This window comes from Carcharodon carcharias, chromosome 14 (genome assembly GCF_017639515.1).
Source record: "Carcharodon carcharias isolate sCarCar2 chromosome 14, sCarCar2.pri, whole genome shotgun sequence".
Lineage (NCBI taxonomy): Eukaryota > Metazoa > Chordata > Chondrichthyes > Lamniformes > Lamnidae > Carcharodon > Carcharodon carcharias.
In genome coordinates, this window is record NC_054480.1 from 116,933,176 (window position 1) to 116,953,989 (window position 20,814).

Here is a 20,814-nt window from a genome sequence, read left to right on the forward strand (position 1 = left end):
GCCTTTGACGTGATTGATCACGCCATCCTCCTCTCAGCACTTCTTCACTATCTTCCTGGGTGGGACTTCTCTCAACTGGCTCCATTCCTACCTTGCTAATTGTAGCCAGAATATCACTTGGAATAGAGTATCTTTCTGATCTTGCACTATTACATCTGGTGTCCCCCAAGGATCTATCCTTGGCTGCCTCGTGTATCTCATTTATATGCTACCTTTTTGGCAACATATCTGAAAGCAGTGTTAGTTTTCACATGTTGGTGCACCCAGCAATACATTACCACTGTTTTCAACCCTTTCACTGTTGCTGTTCAGCTGACATCCAGTACTATGTGAGCAGAAATTTCTTCCAGTTAAATATTGGGAAGACTGAAGCCATTATTTTCAGATTTCCATTAACTCCATTCTCTAGTTACCAATTCCATCTCTGGCACCTGAGATAAAATCAGACTTTGAAACTTGGTGTCATATTTGACACCGTGATGACCCTCTAAAGACATTTGTATCATCTCAAAGATGACTTATTTCCACCTCTGTAACTTTGGCCCACCACCTAATCTGTTGAAACCCTCATTCATGCCTTTGATACCAATAGACTTGACTATTACAACACACTCGTGGCTGTGTTGTCACATTCTAGCCTCTAAATTTGAGATCATCCAAATCTCTGCTGCCCAGGTCCAAGTCGTATTCATCTATTATCCCTCCATTCACTGACCTATAGCTCCTGGTCAAGCAACATCTTAAAATTCTCAGCTATGTTTTCAAATCTCTCCATGGTATCGCTCTCCCTATTTCTGAAACCTTCCTAGGTCCCTGTGCTCATCAAATACTTCCCTGTTGAGCATCCCTGATTTTAATCACTCCATCAGTGGCCTTTGCCTGGACTCGGGAATTCCCTCCCAACATTCTACCTCACTTTCCAGTTTTAAGACGCCCCATAAAGCTTGCCTGTTTATGTCCTTATGGCTGTATCATTTTGTTTTAGAATGCTCCTGTGAAGCACCTTGAGATGTTTTATTCAATGTGCTGTATAAACAGTTGCATTATTTTCAGCAGCAATTTATTACAATGGTGCCAGATTGATTCACTTTGTTTTAATTATGACTTGAGAGGAATTTGAATGCTTGATTTAATTAGCTAAGCAAATACCTTATGTTTAAAACAGCTATAGTCTTCAAATTGACTTCTAAAGTACAAGGTCACAGAATCCAAGGTAAATAGTAAATTCTGTCAATTGGTAGATTGTAGGAACATTGCCAATAAAAACCCATGTAAGTTCATACTTTTTTCTAACCTCCCCTCCACCCTCCACCTCTCACCTCTAACAAGTAGTACTTAGAATAGTGAAACTGGTTGCTGGCTTGTGCAGTGAATTCTAATTTGCTGTATTATTTTAGATGAGAATTGGACCTATTTTTGGCTAGGGTGGAGTGGCACTATGATCTGGGCTAATTCTGATTGCCTAAGGGGACCCGTGAAGAATTTTCCATTATATTCACCCCCAAATAAGCATGCATTTCCCTTCTCTGGAGATTGTGCATGCTTTTGAATTGTACTAATGATACTTAAAACATCTCAACTCTGGGACACACTGCTGGACCAGCAAAATTTTTTTTTACCATTACCATCATATTGTATAATATTCACTTAGCTGCCTTATGTCTGATCCACTAAGTCCAAACTCTCCCCCCTGCCCCTTTCCCATCCTTCACCACCATCCCCCTGACCAATGCTTTCATTTATACCAGATTCCAACTAAGATCCTGACCACCCACTGCCTGCCAGGCTCTGTTGATGCTTTAAATGGTTCTCTTGACTCAAAATCTGGAAGTCATTCCACCTCTGTTACCAATTTCTGTCCCATTTGCATCCATTTCCTGTTGATCCTTGAATGTGTTGTCATCTCCTTTTTTGTCCCTCCACAGGCACAAAAACAGCCCAAACCAAAGGCGCAAACAGTATTGAGTGCATGATTCCTCTATTGCTATAGCTTTTGATATAGTTGATCAACCAATCCTCTAATTGCTGTCCATTGTCAAACTCCACAGGCCTGCCTTTGCTTCTCTTACCTATCCAACTGTAGCTACACCATCTCTAGAATAGCATCCTATCATCCCACTTGTCTGCTAGTGTCTTCCAAGGATCCATCCATGACTCTTCACCTACATGCTATTCCTTGGTGAAGAAATCTGAAGCTATGGAGTCAGCTGGTGAATTCCAGATCCAAATTTCCGCATACTCAGCTGCTGCACGACCTCTGTCCTGGCAGACTTAATCCAGTATAATTTTGGATAGGCTGAGACTTATTAAACTGGGAAGGAGCCATTGTTTTTGGTTCCCAGTACAAACTCTCCTTCCCCCTCAACATAGACTGTTTTTGGCTGAACCAGGCTATTCACAATCTTGGCATCCTGTTTGACCCTGAACTCAAATTTAAGATTTCCTATCCCTTTCTGTCAGACTACCTGGTTCCACCTCATATTTTAAACTGTCATTCTATCTGCTGCTGAAATCCCATCCAGATGTGGTTATATAATCTGGCTAAATTCTAAATTTGTTCATCCAAAGATCTGCCTATACTCATCTATCAAGATTTACTCGCCATCACACTTGGCCTTGCTAATTGAATTTTTGAATTTCTCTCCAACCCCCTATACCTAAATAAAAATTTTAATTCTTAATATATCCATGGTACATGTCTCTGTTTCTAATCTCCAACCCAATCACCTCCACTCCCTTTGCTCCAAAGTCGGCATCTATACTTTCCTCTGCTAGGGTCTACTGACTGGGATTTTTTTCATAAATCCTTTTCACCTTTACTCATAATCCAAACTGCTTTTGCTCTATCCGTTTTCAGTGTGCTATAAGTGGCACAATTTTGACAAGTAGATGAGCAGGAAGTCCTTTGTGTCCACGTACACATCCATAAAGATGGCAGGACAAGTTAAGTAGTCCAAATGCTTTAACTACCCTGAGTTTATGAATGGAGCATAGAATATAAAAGCAAAAGAGGTTGTTCTGGAACTTTATAAATCATTGAAGTTATTGAGGTTAATTCCAGTAGCACACTTCAAGAAACACCTCAGAAAGGGTACAGAGTATGGTTAGTGGGGATGAGGAACATCAGTTGTAAAACCTAGAATTATTCAAGAACTTCTTGGAACAAAGGTTAAGAGGTGACCTAATACAGGTTTGCAAAATGATGAATTTTTATCGAGTAGATGAAGCACTTCTCTCTAGCGACTGCGTTACTAACCAGAGGTCAAATGTACTTAGCAAGAGAGCTAGAGGGAAGAAAATGTTCTTTTCCCAACTCAATTGCAGGGATTCTATAAATACTTTTAGAAGGGAGATGGACAGGTACTTAAGGATGAGGAACAGGTCGGTTTACAACAAGCTACGGAGATGTGGGACCAACTACAACTGCGCTTTCAGAGGGCCAGAACAAATACGAGGGGCCGACTGACCGTCTTTTTCTGCTGCAAGTTTCTATAATTTCCCTTTAGCCTCTGAAGGGCGGTGGGAGATTCGCCTATATTGAAGGTGTTATATGAAAAGTTGTTAGTGGATATGAATGTTGGGTTGTACATGTTCCCCGGTTACCTTGTGTTTTGCATTGCTCAGTACTGAATTCCCGTCATATACATTTATATTCCCACAATATACAGACTCTACATTTTTTGGCGCCAACCCGTCAGCGGTTGTAACATTCCCGCCGCGTGCGCTAGTTGCGTCACCACGCCAGTATCTGGTGTCACTTCCGCTCTGGAAGGTCATTCAGCGTTAAGATGGCGGCGGCCGGGAGCCGTGGCTACCAGGTGAGAGGGGGTATCTAGTGGGGTTATTCCCTCCTGGGATCGGGTCGAGAGCCAGATATCCTTGCGGAGACTGCCGAGGGATACCTGTGGGCACAGTGGCAGCACCAGTTGGTTCTGGCAGCGAGCTTTCTCTTTAAGGAGCATATCCTGTGAATGGAGGGAGCCGGTAGGGGGGGACGGTTCTGGTAAAGAGAGTCTTTCGAGGTGGGGGAAGTAATGTGTGAGGGGGAGGAAATCAGCCCTGAGGGACCGGCGTGTCGGCGGCGGGGTTCAAAAGACTGTGTGGGAAAAGAGCTGAATGAGGGTTTAGTGAGTGAATGGTGTATTGAGCCGCACACCTGAGGAAGATCATCTCCATCCTGGGGGCCAGGCATGTACTGAGAAGACAGGATCAGCGAGGGTTACTGTCGGGGATGTGGAGGGGATAAAAGCAAAAAACTGCGGATGCTGGAAATCCAAATCTAAAATAAAAATACCTGGAAAAACTCAGCAGGTCTGACAGCATCTGCGGAGAGGAACACAGTTAATGTTCCGAGTCCCTATGACTCTTCATCAGAACTAAGGAAGAATAGAAGAGGTGAAATATAAGCTGGTTTGGCGGGGGGGGGGGGGGGGGGGGGGGGGGGGGGGGGTGTGCTGCTGGGACAAGTAGAGTTGGATAGAGGGCCAGTGATAGGTGGAGATAGCCAAAAGATGTCCAAAAGGACAAAGAGGTGTTGAAGGTGATAGTTAGCTAGGGTCTCTGGACGAAGACTTCATCTAGCTCAGTCGCGATGCCTTTCATCGAACATCTTGGCAATATTCACTCACTGGGCTCGTGCGTCAAGTGCGGAATGAAGTACCAGATGGTAGCTCTCATCTAAATTAATTTCTGTCCCATTTAGGTATTTTTGCCTTGTATTTAATTTTTATAGTACTTTAAATAGCATTTTTCTTTCTCCATTTTCAAAGCGACCGTGTATTTCTCCTAAGTTTTGGCAGAGTGTCAGCAGGCTATTTGACCACATAGCCTGTCCTATCCCATGCATGATTATTTTTCAGCTGGAATCACAGAGCCGTGATCAGCAATGGGAACTTGTTGCTGAGGTTAGTTGTTTTCCTGTCATTTATCTTTCAAATTAGTATCAGGCACTTCAGGGTAAGCCTGGGAATTGAATTAGAAAACTTATGATCTGTATAGTCACTGCTATACTGGGGAAAGCTGGTGTCTGTCCCTTACTGAAGGGATTAAATGTGCAGCGAAACATGATGTTGATTGTAGTGTTTCTGGCTTATTCTATCTAAAGGGAGAGTTTAGGCACCCTTTCTCTTGAAATACTCTTGCAATGTTAATTGAAATAGAAATGTAGACTTTTTACAACACTTACCCACATGGAAGTACATGTTTTTGCTTTTTATCTCAACGCTGCTTCGGAGGCATTAATGGCAAGAAGAGACCCCTTGTCTGTGAGCAGTTCCACTAATTTCAGTGGAGCAATTGTGTATCTGCACGTGGACTGGTTTGAATTCACGGACCCATTAAAGTTGCTCCAAGTATGCACACACCAGTTGTAATGGGTCTCTGAGGAATAAATTTGTTGTTTTAAAAATGTTATTTTGTATAAAGAATAATAAAGAAAAGTTTTAAAACTGAATTCAGTAAAACTGGGTCTAACAAAACATAGAAATTGCTGCCTTTGGCTCCTACCACCAACTCTGTTCCCTCATCACCAATTTGCCTCCTCCCTGGATATCATCTCAGGCTGAACCAGACCTCAACCTCCTATTTAACCCCGAGCTAAGCTTCCAACTCAAATTCTTTCCATCATAAAGACCTCTTACTTCCACCATAATATTGCCCATCTCTGTCCTTGCTTCAGCCTATGCCAATGAAACCCTTATCTGTGCTTTCATCACCTCTATGTTTGACTTTGCAATGCTCTCCTGATTCCCTGCTGTTTTCCACTCTCCTAAAGCTTAAGCCCATCCAAAACTCTACCCATGTCCAAATTCACACTAAATCCTGTTCACGTATCACCCCTCTGCTCACTGACTTAGCTTCTGGTCCACAATGCCTTGACTGTAAATTCTGCATTTTCAGATTTCTCATTGCCTGATCCCTCCCTATCTCTTTAACCACATTCAGTTGTACAATCTTTTGATAATTCCGTGTTCCTCTGACTCTGGCATCTTGTACATCCACCCCCATTTCTTTCTCTGCACCATTGGCTGCTGTGCCTTCAGCTGTATAGGCCCCCACCTCTCTCTCTCCTTTAAGATGCTCCTTAAAACTTATCTCTTTTGGTAAGCTTTTGATAATCTGTTGTATTTTTCCTTCTTTGGTTCAGTAGTGGTTTTTACCTGATTACGCTCTTGTAAAACACCTTCCCACATTTTACTACATTGAAGATGCAAGTTGTTATTACTGTTGATTGCAATGCAATTTAGAGCACCAAGGGAGGCCATTCAGTGTTGAGTCTTTGTCAAAGCAAACCAAAAAACATTCTAGGCCCCATTTTCTCCCAATAGTTTTGTATGTTCCCCCTACTTGAAATATTTACCCACTTTTTCTTAAAAAATGCTGTGGCCTCTGCCTTTGGCAAAGTATTTGGGTACCTATCTTCCAATTAATCCTATACTTAAATAAAAACTTCAAATGATGGAAAAACGAAACAGATCAGTCAACAACTACAAAGAGAAAAGGAAGGGTATTCTAACTTTGAGTGGCTACAGAGTCAGAATTTCAAAAGCATCCCTGTTCTTTTTACAGTTGATGACTGAACTCCTTTGGGTTCCAACATTTGTAGTTTTGATTTCCTTTTCTATAACCCCAATTTTTTGCATTTATTTGAAGGATGTGATTGTTGCTAAAAAAGCCACCATTTAATGCCCACTCCTTGTTGACCTTGAGAAAGTGATGGTGATCAGCCTTTTTTAACTACAGAAGCCCTTGTTGAAAATATCCCCATTGAGCAGCTAGGTAGAGAGTTCTAGGATTTTGACCCAGCAATGATGAAAGAACGATGAGATATTTTCAAGTCAGGGTATGTGTAACGTGGAGGTGATAGCATTCACATGTAATTTTTGCCCTTGTCCTTCTAGGTGGAAGAGGTCATGGCTTTGGGAGGTGCTGTTAAAGAAGCTTTGGAGAGTTGCTGCATTGCAACCCGTAGGGCATGTTGCTGCCACTGTGTGCAGGTGGTGGAGGGAGTGAAAGTTTAAGGTAGTGAGTGGGGTGCCAGTCAAGCCAGTTTCTGGATGGCACTGAACTTTTTGAGTGTTGTTGGGGCTGCACTGATCAAGGCAAGTGAGAATATTCTATTATGCTCCTGACTTTGCCTTGTAGATGGTAGAAAAGCTTTGGAGAATCTGGAGGTGAGTCACTTTCAGCAGAATACCCGGCCTCTGACTTGCTTCTGTAGTCAAAGTGTTTATGTGACGGGTGGTCCGGTTCTTTCTCTGATCAGCGGCAACCTGATGTATGGAGATTCGGCTATGGTAATTTCTACTGCCATAGAACCTCCAAAAAAACCTCCAAAAGCAGGCGTTAACTTATATGCTAATTATAAAATGTGAACAGCTGGTGTGAGTGATTGCCATTTGAAATGTGAAAATAAAATACTGATAATTCTTATTAAATTCATGTGGCAAGTTTTATTGAATTACTCATACAAGGATACCTTTAACCATAATCAAAGTGTCTTAAAACCAAAAAATTAATTGCCTTTGGCATCTAACACAAAGGCATCATCAATTTCATTTTGATTCACTTTGGCTACAGCATCATTGTAAGGATTCCACTCTGGATCAGATGTATTGCTTTTGCTTTCAACATCATCCCTCCATAACTATTCATCTTCTCTATCCATTGAACTGGATATTCTGCATTTTTTTGAACAATCTGGACTGTGGTCAGGGACAGGAGGGTATGACTGCGAGAGAGTCAGGTATGGGGATCCAGAACTTAGCTTTAGGTCCAATAGGTACAAGGTTCTTGCTGCCAGTGTGGATGAGGGCACAGACTGCAGGGAGGATGAGCGAACTGAACACAGCACCATGGTACAGAGCACCATTCAAGTGGGGGTAGAAAAGAGGAAATGTAGTTGTAATTAGGGGAACAGATTATGTTCTCTGCAGCAAAAGCAGAGAGCCCCGAAGGCTGTGTTGCCTACCTGGTGCCAAGGTTAAGGACATCTCTTCTGGGCTGGAGAAGAATTTGGAGTGGGAGGGAAAGGGTCTAGTTGTCGTGGTCCATGTAGGTACCAATGACATATATAGGACTAGGAAAGAGATTCTGCTGAGGGACTACGAGCAGCTTGGGGCTAAATTAAAAGGCAGAACTGCAAACGTTCTCCGGATTACCACCTGAGCCATATGCAAATTGGCATAGGATAAAATAAGTTTAGAGAGGTAAATGCATTGCTCAAAGATTGGTGTGGGAGAAATGGGTTCCGATTCATGGGGTACTGACACTAATACTGGGGAAGGAGAGAGCTGTCCCATTGGGATGGGCTTCATTTGAACCATGCTGGGACCAGTGTTCTGGTGAATCATATAACTCGGGTTGTAGATAGGACTTTAAGCTAATTCGTGGGGGGGAGGGTTCAATTGAAGGGAAGTTTAAAAAATCAAAAAGAAACGAGAGAGCAGAAGCGCAGCGTAGTGAAGAGGCGAACGATAATCAAAATGTTTCAGGAAGGGACAGAAAATATAAGCAGAAGAGTGCAGCAGAAATTAGAGCCAAAATGAGTAATTATGGTAAAATGTTAAAGCTTAAGGCTTTTTATCTGAATGCATGCAGCATTTATAACAAGATAGATGAGTTGGCAGCACAAATAGAAATAAATTAATATGACTTGATAGCTATTACAGAGACATGGTTGCAGGGTGACCAAGACTGGGAACTCAATATTCAAAGGTATTCGACGTTCCAGAAAAATAGGCGTAAAGGAGGTGGGGTAGCTTTGTTAATAAAGGAAGTTATCAGTGTGGTAGGTGCTATAGGTTGTGATGTGGAATCAGTTTGGTGAAAATAAGGAATATCAAGGGAAAGAAGTCACGGGTGGGAGTCGTCTACAGGCTCCCCAAAGAGTTGCTTCACTGTAGGACAAAGTATAAATCAGGAAACTACTGAGGCATGTAAGAAGGGTGCTACAATTATCATGGGCGATTTTAATCTGCATATTGACTGGACAAATCAGATTGGCAGGGGTAACATGGAAGATGAATTTGGTGCATCAGGGATTGTTTCTTAGAGCAATACGTTGCAGAACCTACCTGGGAACAGGCTATTTTAGATCTAGTAATGTGTAATGAGATAGGATTAATAAGAGATCTCTTAGTTAAGGATCCTGTAGGGGGTAGTGATCACAACATGGTAGAATTTCAAGTTCAGTTTGAGGGTGAGCAACTCGGATCTCAAACCAGTGCCCTCAACTTAAATATGGGCAATTACAGAGGTATGAAGAAAGAGTTGTCTAAAGCAGGCTGGGAAAATAGACTAAGGGAAGGTCAGTAGATGAGCAGTGGCAGACATTTAAGCAGATATTTCATAAAGCTTAGCAAAAATTTATCCTGGCCAAAAAGAAGGACTCTGAGAAGGATGAACCAGCCGTGGTTAACAAAGGTGGTCAAGGAGAGTATCCAATTAAAATTTAGGCATACAAAGCGGCGCAAATTAGTGGTAGGCCAGAGGATTGGGAATATTTTAGGAACCAGCAGCAGATGACTAAAAGGCTAATAAAGAGGTAGAAAGTTGATTATGAAAGTAAATTGGCAAGAAATATAAAAACAAACAGCAAGAGCTTCTATGGGTATATAAAAAGAGAGTGGCTAAAGTGAGCGTGGGACCCTTGGAGGATGCGACTGGAGAATTGATAACGGGGAACAGGGAAATGGCAGATAACTTAAACCAATATTTTGCATCGGTCTTCAAGGCAGAGGACACTATAAACATCCCAAAGATATTAGATAAGAAAGGAGCTAATGGGAGGAAAGATCTTGTAACAGTCTCTATCACAAAGGACAAAGTATTTGACAAACTAATTGGACTAAAGGCAGACAAGTTGCCAGGACCTGATGGCCTGCATCCAAGGGTTTAAAGGCAGTGGCTGTAGAGATAGTGGAGGCATTGGTTGAAATATCCCAAAACTCACTGGATTCCAGGAGGGTCCCAGTGAGTTGGAAAACTGCTAATGTGACGGTCCTGTTCAAGAAGGGAGGGAGACAAAAAGCAGGAAACTATAGGCCAGTCAACCTAATGTATGACGTTGGGAAAATTCTAGAGTCCATTATTAAGGAAGAAATAGCAGGATATTTAGAAAAGCATAACACAATCAAACAGAGCCAACATGGTTTTGTGAAAGGGAAATCATGTTTGACAAATTTATTAGAGTTCTTTGAGGATGTAACAAGCAGAGTTGATAAAGGGGAACTGGTAGATGTAATGTATTTGGATTTCCTGAAGGCATTCAATAAGGTGCCACATAGAAGGTTATTGCACAAGATAAGAGTTCACGGTATTGGGAGTAATGTCGTAGCATGGATTGAGGATTAGTTAACACGTACAAGACAGAGTGTCAGGGTTAATGGGTCTTTTTCAGGTTGGAAAGAAGTAACAAATGGAGTCCTGCAAAGATCAGCCCTAGGGCCTCAATTATTTACTGTCTATATTAATGACTCGGAGGAGGGAGTGGAATGTAATGTATCCAAATTTGCTGATGATACAAAAATAGGTGGGAAGGCATGTTATGATGAGGGCATAAGGAATCTGCAAGGAGATATAGATAGGTTGAATGACTGGGCAAAAACTTGGCAGTTGGAGATTAATGTAGGAAAGTGTGAGGTCATGCACTTTGGTGGGAAGAATCAAAAAGCAGGCTATTATTTAAATGGAGAGAGACTCCAAAAAGTGCAGCACAGAGAGATCTGGGTGTTCTTGTGCATGAAACACAAAAAGTTAGCTTGCAGGTGCAGCAAGTAATTAAGAACGCAAATGGAATTTTGGCCTGTATTGCTAGGGGTTTGGAGTTTAAAAATAGGGAACAAAAACAGAATTACCTGGAAAAACTGAGCAGGTCTGGCAGCATTGGCGAAGAAGAAAAGAGTTGACGTTTCGAGTCCACATGACCCTTCGACAGAACTTGAGTTCGAGTCCAAGAAAGAGTTGAAATATAAGCTGGTTTAAGGTGTGTTGGGGGGGCGGAGAGAGAGAGAAGTGGAGGGGGTTGGTGTGGTTGTAGGGACAAACAAGCAGTGATAGAAGCAGATCATCAAAAGATGTCACCAACAATAGAACAAAAGAACACATAGGTGTTAAAGTTGGTGATATTATCTAAGCGAATGTGCTAATTAAGAATGGATGGTAGGGCACTCAAGGTATAGCTCTAGTGGGGGTGGGAAGAGCATAAAAGATTTAAAAATATTTAAAAATAATGGAAATAGGTGGGAAAAGAAAAATCTATATAATTTATTGGAAAAAAACAAAAGGAAGGGGGAAACAGAAAGGGGGTGGGGATGGGGGAGGGAGCTCAAGACCTAAAGTTGTTGAATTCAATATTCAGTCCGGAAGGCTGTAAAGTGCCTAGTCGGAAGATGAGGTGCTGTTCCTCCAGTTTGCGTTGGGCTTCACTGGAACAATGCAGCAAGTCAAGGGCAGACATGTGGGCAAGAGAGCAGGGTGGAGTGTTAAAATGGCAAGCGACAGGGAGGTTTGGGTCATCCTTGCGGACAGACCACAGGTGTTCTGCAAAGCGATCGCCCAGTTTACGTTTGGTCTCTTCAATGTAGAGGAGATCACATTGGGAGCAACGAATGCAGTAGACTAAGTTGGGGGAAATGCAAGTGAAATGCTGCTTCACTTGAAGGGAGTGTTTGGGCCCTTGGACGGTGAGGAGAGAGGAAGTGAAGGGGCAGGTGTTGCATCTTTTGCGTGGGCATGGGGTGGTGCCATAGGAGGGGGTTGAGGAGTAGGGGGTGATGGAGGAGTGGACCAGGGTGTCCCGGAGGGAGCATTCCCTATGGATTGCCGATAGGGGGGGTGAAGGGAAGATGTGTTTGGTGGTGGCATCGTGCTGGAGTTGGCGGAAATGGCGGAGGATGATCCTTTGAATGCGGAGGCTGGTGGGGTGATAAGTGAGGACAAGGTGGACCCTATCATGTTTCTGGGAGGGAGGAGAAGGCGTGAGGGCGGATGCGCGGGAGATGGGCCGTACACGGTTGAGGGCCCTGTCAACAACCATGGGTGGAAAACCTCAGTTAAGGAAGAAGGAGGACATGTCAGAGGAACTGTTTTTGAAGGTAGCATCATCGGAACAGATGCGACGGAGGCGAAGGAACTGAGAGAATGGGATGGAGTCCTTACAGGAAGCGGGGTGTGAGGAGCTGTAGTCGAGGTAGCTGTGGGAGTTGGTTGGTTTGTAATGGATATTGGTGGACAGTCTATCACCAGAGATTGAGACAGAGGGGTCAAGGAAGGAAAGGGAAGTGTCAGAGATGGACCACGTGAAAATGATGGAGGGGTGGAGATTGGAAGCAAATTTAATAAATTTTTCCAAGTCCCGACGAGTGCATGAAGCAGCACCGAAGTAATCATCGATGTACCAGAGAAAGAGTTGTGGAAGGGGGCCGGAGTAGGACTGGAACAAGGAATGTTCCACATACCCCATAAAGAGACAGACATAGCTGGGGCCCATGCGGGTACCCATAGCCACACCTTTTATTTGGAGGAAGTGAGAGGAGTTGAAGGAGAAATTATTCAGCGTGAGAACAAGTTCAGCCAGACGGAGGAGAGTAGTGGTGGATGGGGATTGTTCGGGCCTCTGTTCGAGGAAGAAGCTAAGGGCCCTCAGACCATCCTGGTGGGGGATGGAGGTGTAGAGGGATTGGACGTCCATGGTGAAGAGGAAGTGGTTGGGGCCAGGGAACTGGAAATTGTTGATGTGACGTAATGTGTCAGAGGAATCACGGATGTAGGTGGGAAGGGACTGGACAATGGGAGAGAGAAGGGAGTCAAGATAACGAGAAATGAGTTCTGTGGGGCAGGAGCAAGCTGAGACGATCGGTCTACTGGGGCAGTTCTGTTTGTGGATTTTGGGTAGGAGATAGAAGCGGGCCGTCCGAGGTTGGGCGACTATCAGTTTGGAAGCTGTGGGAGGAAGATCCCCAGAGGAGATGAGGTCAGTGACAGTCCTGGAAACAATGGCTTGATGTTCAGTGGTGGGGTCATGGTCCAGGGAGAGGTAGGAGGAAGTGTCTGCGAGTTGACGCTCAGCCTCCGCGAGGTAGAGGTCAGTGCGCCAGACAACAACAGCACCACCCTTGTCAGCGGGTTTGATGACAATGTCAGGGTTGGACCTGAAAGAATGGAGTGCAGTAAGTTCAGAGAGAGACAGGTTAGAATGGGTGAGAGGAGCAGAGAAATTGAGACGACTAATGTCGCGCCGACAGTTCTCAATGAAAAGATCAAGAGACAGTAAGAATCCAGAGGGAGGGGTCCAGGTGGAGGGAGAATATTGGAGGTGGCTAAAAATAGGGAAGTCTTGTTACAACTGTACAAGGTATTGGTGAGGCCACACCTGGAGTACATTTTTGGCCCCGGCATTTAAGAACGTATATATTAGCATTGGAGGCAGTTCAAAAGAGATTCACTTGGCTGATTCCTGGGATGAAGGGGTTGTCTTATCAAGAACGGCTAAACAGGTTAGGCCTTTATTCATTAGAATTTAGAAGAATGAGGGGTGACCTTACTGAAACGTACAAGATTCTGAGGGGGCTTGACAGGGTAGATTTTGAGAAGATGTTTTCACTAGTGGACATAGTTACAGAACAAGGGTCACTTATTTAAAACTGAGATGCGAAGGACTTTCTTCTCTCAGACGGTAATGAATGTCTGGAATTCTCTACCACAGAGAGTTATGGAGGCTAGATCACTGAAAGTATTTAAAGAGGAGGATAGATTTTTGAAATATCGAGGAGTTGAGGGCTATGAGGAGCTGGCATGAAAAAGGAGTTGATGCCTCGGGCAGATCAGCCATGATCTTATTGAATGGCGGGGCAGCTTGAGGGGCCAAATGGCTTACTCCACCTATTTCTTATGTCCTTATGTTCTTAATCTGATGAAACTTGGTGCAGTAGTAGCATCCCATGATTTGATAATGAAACCACACAAAACATCAAGCAGGGCAGCATGCTTATTTCCACTCTATGTGAAGGTCTTTTTGCCATCAACCATCCAATTATTCTGTTTGATACAAGCACCCTTGAATGGCTTGTTGAAGCAAAGGTTGAACTATGGGCATTAGATCCCCTGGTAAAAGTGCAATGTGAGTGTTATTTCTTCACAGGCACCTCTTCATCTCATCAGTTAGATGTGATCAGAGCATGTCCCACACTAATAAGTTGCATTCTTTGATAAGGCCATGGGGATGCCTGTTCCACCCATTATCAATCCAAAATTTCAGTCTATCCTCATCTATTCAACCATTGTCATGGACATGCACAAAAACTCCTGCAAGGAACTTGATGTTCGGCATGGTTTTAAATTTGAAAATTACCATAGGCTTTAACTTCATCCTGTCAACCATGCAGGCTAGTGCCACTGTGAATCCTATCTTCTCATATCCTATTGTTTTCACTGGAACTGTTTTCGAATCTTTCCACTCCACACTTTGGCTGCAGGGCATGTTGAAATGTATGCGTTTCATCCAAGTTGCCAATGTGACAATGGGTTCTTGTGTTTTAGCTGCTGTCTGATGATGAATCGCTGGAAACTGGTCATTTTGGTATGAATGAGGCCTTTTGGTAATCTCTGAGCAATCTTGGTTTTCTGCTGCAACACTAGACTGTTTTGTTCTATAAACACCTGTTGGCCTGAAATCTTTGCTGGACTCGGTTTGATTTGGCCCACTTAAGTACATTTATACGCATTGCATTTCTGGTGATGATGTAACCATTCCGATGATTTTCGAAGACCCATGCTGATACATGGTTCTCAAGATCAGGCCAATGGCTGGTCCCTATTTTGATGATGTGTTTGGCGTTGGGCATCTTCTTCAGGGCGGTTCTCTCCTCCCATTCTTGCACAATTTTTTCACTAACACCAAATTCCCTTGCTGCAGCATAGTTATTCGATAAGTTAGTAAATGTTGTGACTTTTAGTTTGAAAGCAGTTTCATACTTCTGTTTGTCACTTACCATGCCATGTACTGTCTGCTCTTCGTGCACCTTTCTAAAACGCCTGTGCATTTTCTTTGCAACACAGCCCTTGTTGCCTGCTTGATCGCAGTATAAGGTAAGTAAAACATATTATTCTAGGGTAAAAAATTAATGCCGACTACACATAGGAGTGCAGGATTTCATAGCTGAAAGGTGGGGTGGGGGGATCAACTTACATGCCGATTATATGCAAGTGCATGATCTTTGGCTCTGAAAAAAATGGGGTAGTCTTATATGCCGGGTCTACTTATACACTGCAATATACGGTATATTTTCTATGCACCCTGTGATTTTCCTTAGCACCATATAGTTAATCTGAGATTATTCATTAAGCATCATTTTATCCATAAATTCTGTGCTTTGACATAACTGCTTTTCAGTTTTTAGGAATATATCCATTTTATATCCTAGTTAATTATTACACAATAAATATCCAAAAAATGATTGTGTTCAAATAACTCATGAAAGTACCTTAAATATACTGATTTTACCATAGTAATATCTATCGCCACACAGACTTACACTTTGGGGTCTGTAGCTGCCGTTGTACTTCATTTCTAGTGCTTGAATGATTTAATTCTGCTTTCCTGCAAATATTTTTTGTGCTCTGAACATGCTGGACTAGACCTGTGTTTGAAGTCCATGACAATTAAGTTGTAATTTTTATGCCTGATAAAATCTCTCTCTTTGCTGCTGCAATAAGTAAAAAAAGTAATGATCTTTTGTGACTATCTGAAAATGCAGCAGTCATGGATTAATACATTAAAATGTCACTCCAGATCAGGGATGTGCAACCTGCAGCTCCAGAGCCACATGTGGCTCTTTAACATCTCATTTGCAGCTTTCAATCTTTTCCAGTTGGGTAGCATTAACATGAAAAAACGCTAGAAAATTAAGTCAAGAAAAGTAAGAGCTGTTTTTTATTTTGGGATAAAAGGCTAATTGTTATACTGCACATTAGGGTTTCACATGATTAGTTTAACAAAAAACACCATTGTGCTCTTGTCGTGAAGCAAGTTAATGTATATAATATTATTAGAAGTTACTTTAAATTAGGCTTGTAGTAGGGTCTTTGTCTATGTGTCTTAAGTGGATTAAAGCCAGCTAGTCTGGGTGCTTTGATGCGTAGCTTTTTTGAGATGTAAACTGTAAGGTAGAGGGTATATTTGCATTTTGTTGAATAAACCATTCAAAGACTGTGGGTGAAATCTTGCACCTAGCTAGGAGACACCAAGCAATGTGTTTATATTACTAATAAAATTAGTACTATGAAAGGGGCTTTATTGTTAGAAGAGGTGGAGTTCAAACGGCCTGATGATACAATGAGAATTTACATTCAAAGGGAAGGCTAGGTATATATAGAAGAGTTTTGTGTGTGTGGAAGTCAGAGGCATGGAAGATCTAAGCCTGTAAGCCTACCATTGTGTCTGTGAAGGAACCAAATTGAAAGGAACCTCATTTTGAATTTGTAAGATAAAATGTGCTTTGCCTGGTGTCTGTTTAAGTCTGTGGGTTATTGTTGCCTTGGGGAGTGATTAATTTGGGGATTTGTTTAATCGTTATTATGGTAATAATTTGTAGACATGTGTCTATGTTTTATACCTTGTAAAATTAAAAAATGTTTAATTTATATAAAAATCCTCTGGAGGCTTGGTGGTTTCATTTCTGAATTCAGAGTTGTACCTCAAACATACCAGTTGAAAATATAGGTCATGACAGTTGTTTAAAATTTCACTTTGGGATTTTAAACAACTCAGCCTTCACCAACTGCTTTGTCATAACACTAAATAAACCTGCTTGAGTGGTGTAATTACACCATGGTTACAGATAATGCCTTTGATTCGAGGAACCAGTTTTATGGTTGCGACCTTTGTTGTTTCTAATGTAGCTGAGGTAATAAATTATTCTCAATATTCTCCATGTGCTATGAGAAGCCATTTTTTATCACGAGATTCAATAGCCAAAAAAAATTGCCTTACTTTAACTTAAGATGAGTAGAATTATATTTTAAAGATGACTATTGACAAAACTATTGTTTAAAAGGTAGAAATAAACATAATTCAGAGTTGTGTTTATTTTAATTTTGTTTTTTTTCTACTGATACATAAATGCAATGTGTGTTTTTTACCTATTTTATATGTAAATTATTCATTCCACCAAGACACTTCTCGATTTACCAAGTATTTGGTTTAGAAATGTCGAATTTTTCATCTTGCAGCTCCCAGTAGCTGTTATTTTAGACAATTGACTCTTCAGGTCTTGCTCTAGATTCTGTGTTCAGGAAAGAGAACAACAGTCATTTTCCCCTAAGTAATGCCATGAGAGACCAGCTCTCTCTATATGTAAAAGTTTTGACTGTTAACACTTGACATCCCTTTCTAGATAAAATAACTAGGATGAGTGGTTAATTTCATGCTGGTTTCTTCTGATCTGGGACAGCAATTTACCAGCACCCACAACCAATCTGCAAATGTCCTTTACCATCAGCAATTAACTTCTAATTGACTTCAGAATGACAGATATACTCTTAAAAGGGACAGGCTATGTTGAATACAGCAATGCCTGAACACAGAACAATATGTCCACATAACATGGTTTGATGTTCCAATTGCTGGAAAGCAGCATTATCATTCAACTTGGCAAGCAACACCATGGGAGATTTACTTGCCTGCTAAATAAGCACAGCATCAACAACACCTTGAATGTAATAAAACATCCCAAGGTGCTTCACATGAACATTTTAAAATAAAATATGATGCCGAACCACATAAGGAGATATTTGATCAGATGACCAAAAGTTTGGTCAAAGAAGCAGGTTTTAAGAAATGTCTTAAAAGAGGAAAGTGAGGGAGAGCAGGGGAGTGGAGTAGGGTGGGAGTTTCAGGTCTTAGGGCCCAAGCAGCTGAAGGCACAGCTACCAGTGGTAGAGTGATTAAAATTGAGGACGCTCAAGAATCCAAAATTAGATGAGCGCAAACATCTTCATTGATAAGACTATACTCTGCTCCGCTCTAGAAGGCTGTGAGGAGTGTTGGAGTATGGTTCCACAGTTGTTGCCAGTCCAATTAGCTGTTCTTGAACCCAGATAATAGGTTTTGACAGATTTTTCAGTTCGATTGGTGCAGCGAAAGCATTAGATCTGAACCTGATCTTGTCCTTATTTGATGTTCACATAAGTACTTGGGATATCAGTCGGGACAGAAAATTGATTTCTCTTCCCTTGACTCCTGATACTAAGGCCAGCCCATGGCTATAGAGTGACTCCACTGACCATTATGAGTAAGCTCTGTCTCCAACCTTTGATGGAGTCTGGCCACTATTAAAATGTATTATGTCATCTGAAGCATTAACTATAGTATGTCATGGCCAATGCATTTAATGACGAATGATGTGGCTTCACAGAGCAGGATGAAAACTGAATGGTTTAAAAGTTTTTTAAAAAAATTGTGAAATATGGTGTCTCAATGTGCCAGGTGTTTTTTGCTCAGTATCCTGATGAGCTTGGTGAGTAAATCAAGTATTGAAAATTTTGGAGCACTGACATAGTCCTAAAGAAAGTGATTAGATGTTGAGGTTTTCTGTCTGGATTGTGGAGTCTGGCATGTGCTTCCTCACATTTCTAATCCATTAGTGTCAATTGCATTTAGAAAATTGCATTCAGTTTTGCTCACCAAATTTCCAAAACGACATTGATGAATTGGACAGGTTTAGGAGACAGAAAGAGGTATTTCCCAGAATTTGATTGGTTTGTTACAATAAAAAAAATCTGTTATCAAAAGATTAGATAATGCATAGTTAGATTTTTTAAATGGCTAAATTATCAAACAATGGAAAGTCTTTGAAGTAAATTGAGCCAATAAGGTTTAAAGATATGATTTTAAAACTAAGAGATCAGAAACTGAGCATGTGAATTTAACTGAAATCAAATAAAAAAAAATAAAACCTGTCAGCCCAATATCTGAAAGAAAAGATAGATGAATATTTCTGGAAGGGCCCCACTGAAAATGATAACCTGCCTTGCCATAGTCCACAGCCCTACAGTGTATTTGCAACATTTTTTGTTTTTACTCCAGAGTTTCAGCATCCAGTTTTCTCTTGGTTTTAACAAGGATTTAACTGCAAGTGTGTTTAGTAAAGTGCACTCTCAGTACTAGGGCTCCAGAGGTAGGTAATTATATTTCAATTTAGACTGAGAGAACAAAGTTCCAGCTAGAACATTAACTATTAGAGTGGGAAACCTGGCACCACCTCCAAACTCCATCCAAGGTACATATAGATCATTTTTAGGACCCTCTCTTTCATTCTGGCATGAATCAAATAGCTTTATTAGGATTGTTCAAGATTGAAGAGTGGTCTCTATGGCTCAGTACCCCGAACCAGTGAGAAACTTACGAAACATTTTCAAAACCCCAACCTTGATTCTCTAATTATTGCATGTATTTCAATTGGGGGAAATATTTATGAATCTTTCTGGAGTAATATACTGAGATAGAATCTCCACGATTTGACTTAAGATGAGATTTGAGCTGTGTTGAGTTCATTGCTATCAGCCTGAAGCATTAGAATTGGCCTCCGCACCCCTAGGCTAAGGGAGGAAACAGTCAAAGTTCCTGCTGTTGATCACTTTCCAGCAATTCAATTGAAAAATACATATATGAAGATTAGATTGATTCAGCGGTGATGTCCCTGGCAATCAAATCATTGCCAGAACTAGCAACCCAGGCTCATCTGAATAATAAGCGGCTAACACACTTGGAACTGTACTCCAACAAAGTTCAAGAGCAGGGAAAACTGGCAGAAAATAAAATTTTAGGATTGATTTGTCCTTTCTCTTCAAAGTTTTTCTGTGCTGCGAATTTAAACAGATTGGTTCAATTTGAAGTAATTGGCCTCTTGAATTAAACTAAAATGCAGCAGGATCATCAATTATAATCCTGGATGACTTTCTTGGCCTCAAGTTTTATTTACTCGGTGAGGCATTCATGAAAATAGGGTGGAGAGTAGCACCTAATAGGACCAATCCAATTAGTTTTGATGCCACAGTCCAGACTATTTCATCTTATTGGCTAAACTTAGAATAAAGACATTCAGAGCCACCAATGTACAGATATTTGAAGTACTTGAATCAAATTGTCAGGAATTCTATTAAGCACTTGAAAGATTTTAATAACTTTTCTGAAGTGACAATGCCATACATGGTGCAAAATGGTCATGGTGTTCCCCTACAGAACAGGGGTCACTGCACATGAATGCAAGTAATTCAATTGCAAAGCACTTGAGAGATATTAACATAATACTTGGTAGGTTCTTTACAAGTGTGTGTTATGTTATTTTCTGGCTCACCTCATCTATGGCACTACCCAAAGAAGAAGGGGTATTCTGTGTCCTGTTTATTCTTCCTCAACTGACCAAAAAAAACTAGATTAATTTGCCATTGATATGACTGCAATTTGTGATATGTTGCTCACGGAACAGCAGTAACTGTACTCAAAAGTCATTCATTTTATGTGAATTGCTTTTGGGTGTCCTGAGAGAAATGATAAGAGATGCTAAATAAATGCAAGTTCTTTCTAATTAATGTTTATCATAAATCTCTCCCCAGATATGCCTAGCAAGAAGTATTCACCTTTTGTCTACAAGGTCTCAAGTTCCAGCACTCAACAGAACTCATGTATACAGGATATGCAACCGTTCGTCTATAGACCAGTGTCAGGTAATATAAACAGTGTGGACAAGAAAAGCATACTTTTTTTTTACATTATCACCCATATCGAGATGCGACCTGTGATTGCCCAGCTGCCGC

General features: G+C 41.4%; 1 protein-coding gene across 2 annotated transcripts in view; it reads left to right on the forward strand.

Annotated features, from left to right (window-relative positions):
• The first annotated feature begins 3,763 nt into the window (after positions 1-3,763).
• Positions 3,764-20,814, forward strand: part of timm44 (translocase of inner mitochondrial membrane 44 homolog (yeast)) — a 68,350-nt gene continuing 51,299 nt past the window's right edge. The window contains exons 1-2 of one of the 2 annotated variants that reach the window (XM_041204125.1): positions 3,764-3,818; positions 20,614-20,724. In XM_041204125.1, coding sequence (XP_041060059.1) covers positions 3,789-3,818; positions 20,614-20,724 — 141 coding nt within the window. In that variant the 5' untranslated portion in view covers positions 3,764-3,788. Of the gene's footprint in view, positions 3,819-4,674; positions 4,703-20,613; positions 20,725-20,814 lie in introns of those variants that run through there. The other variant, XM_041204126.1, reaches the window with a different exon arrangement.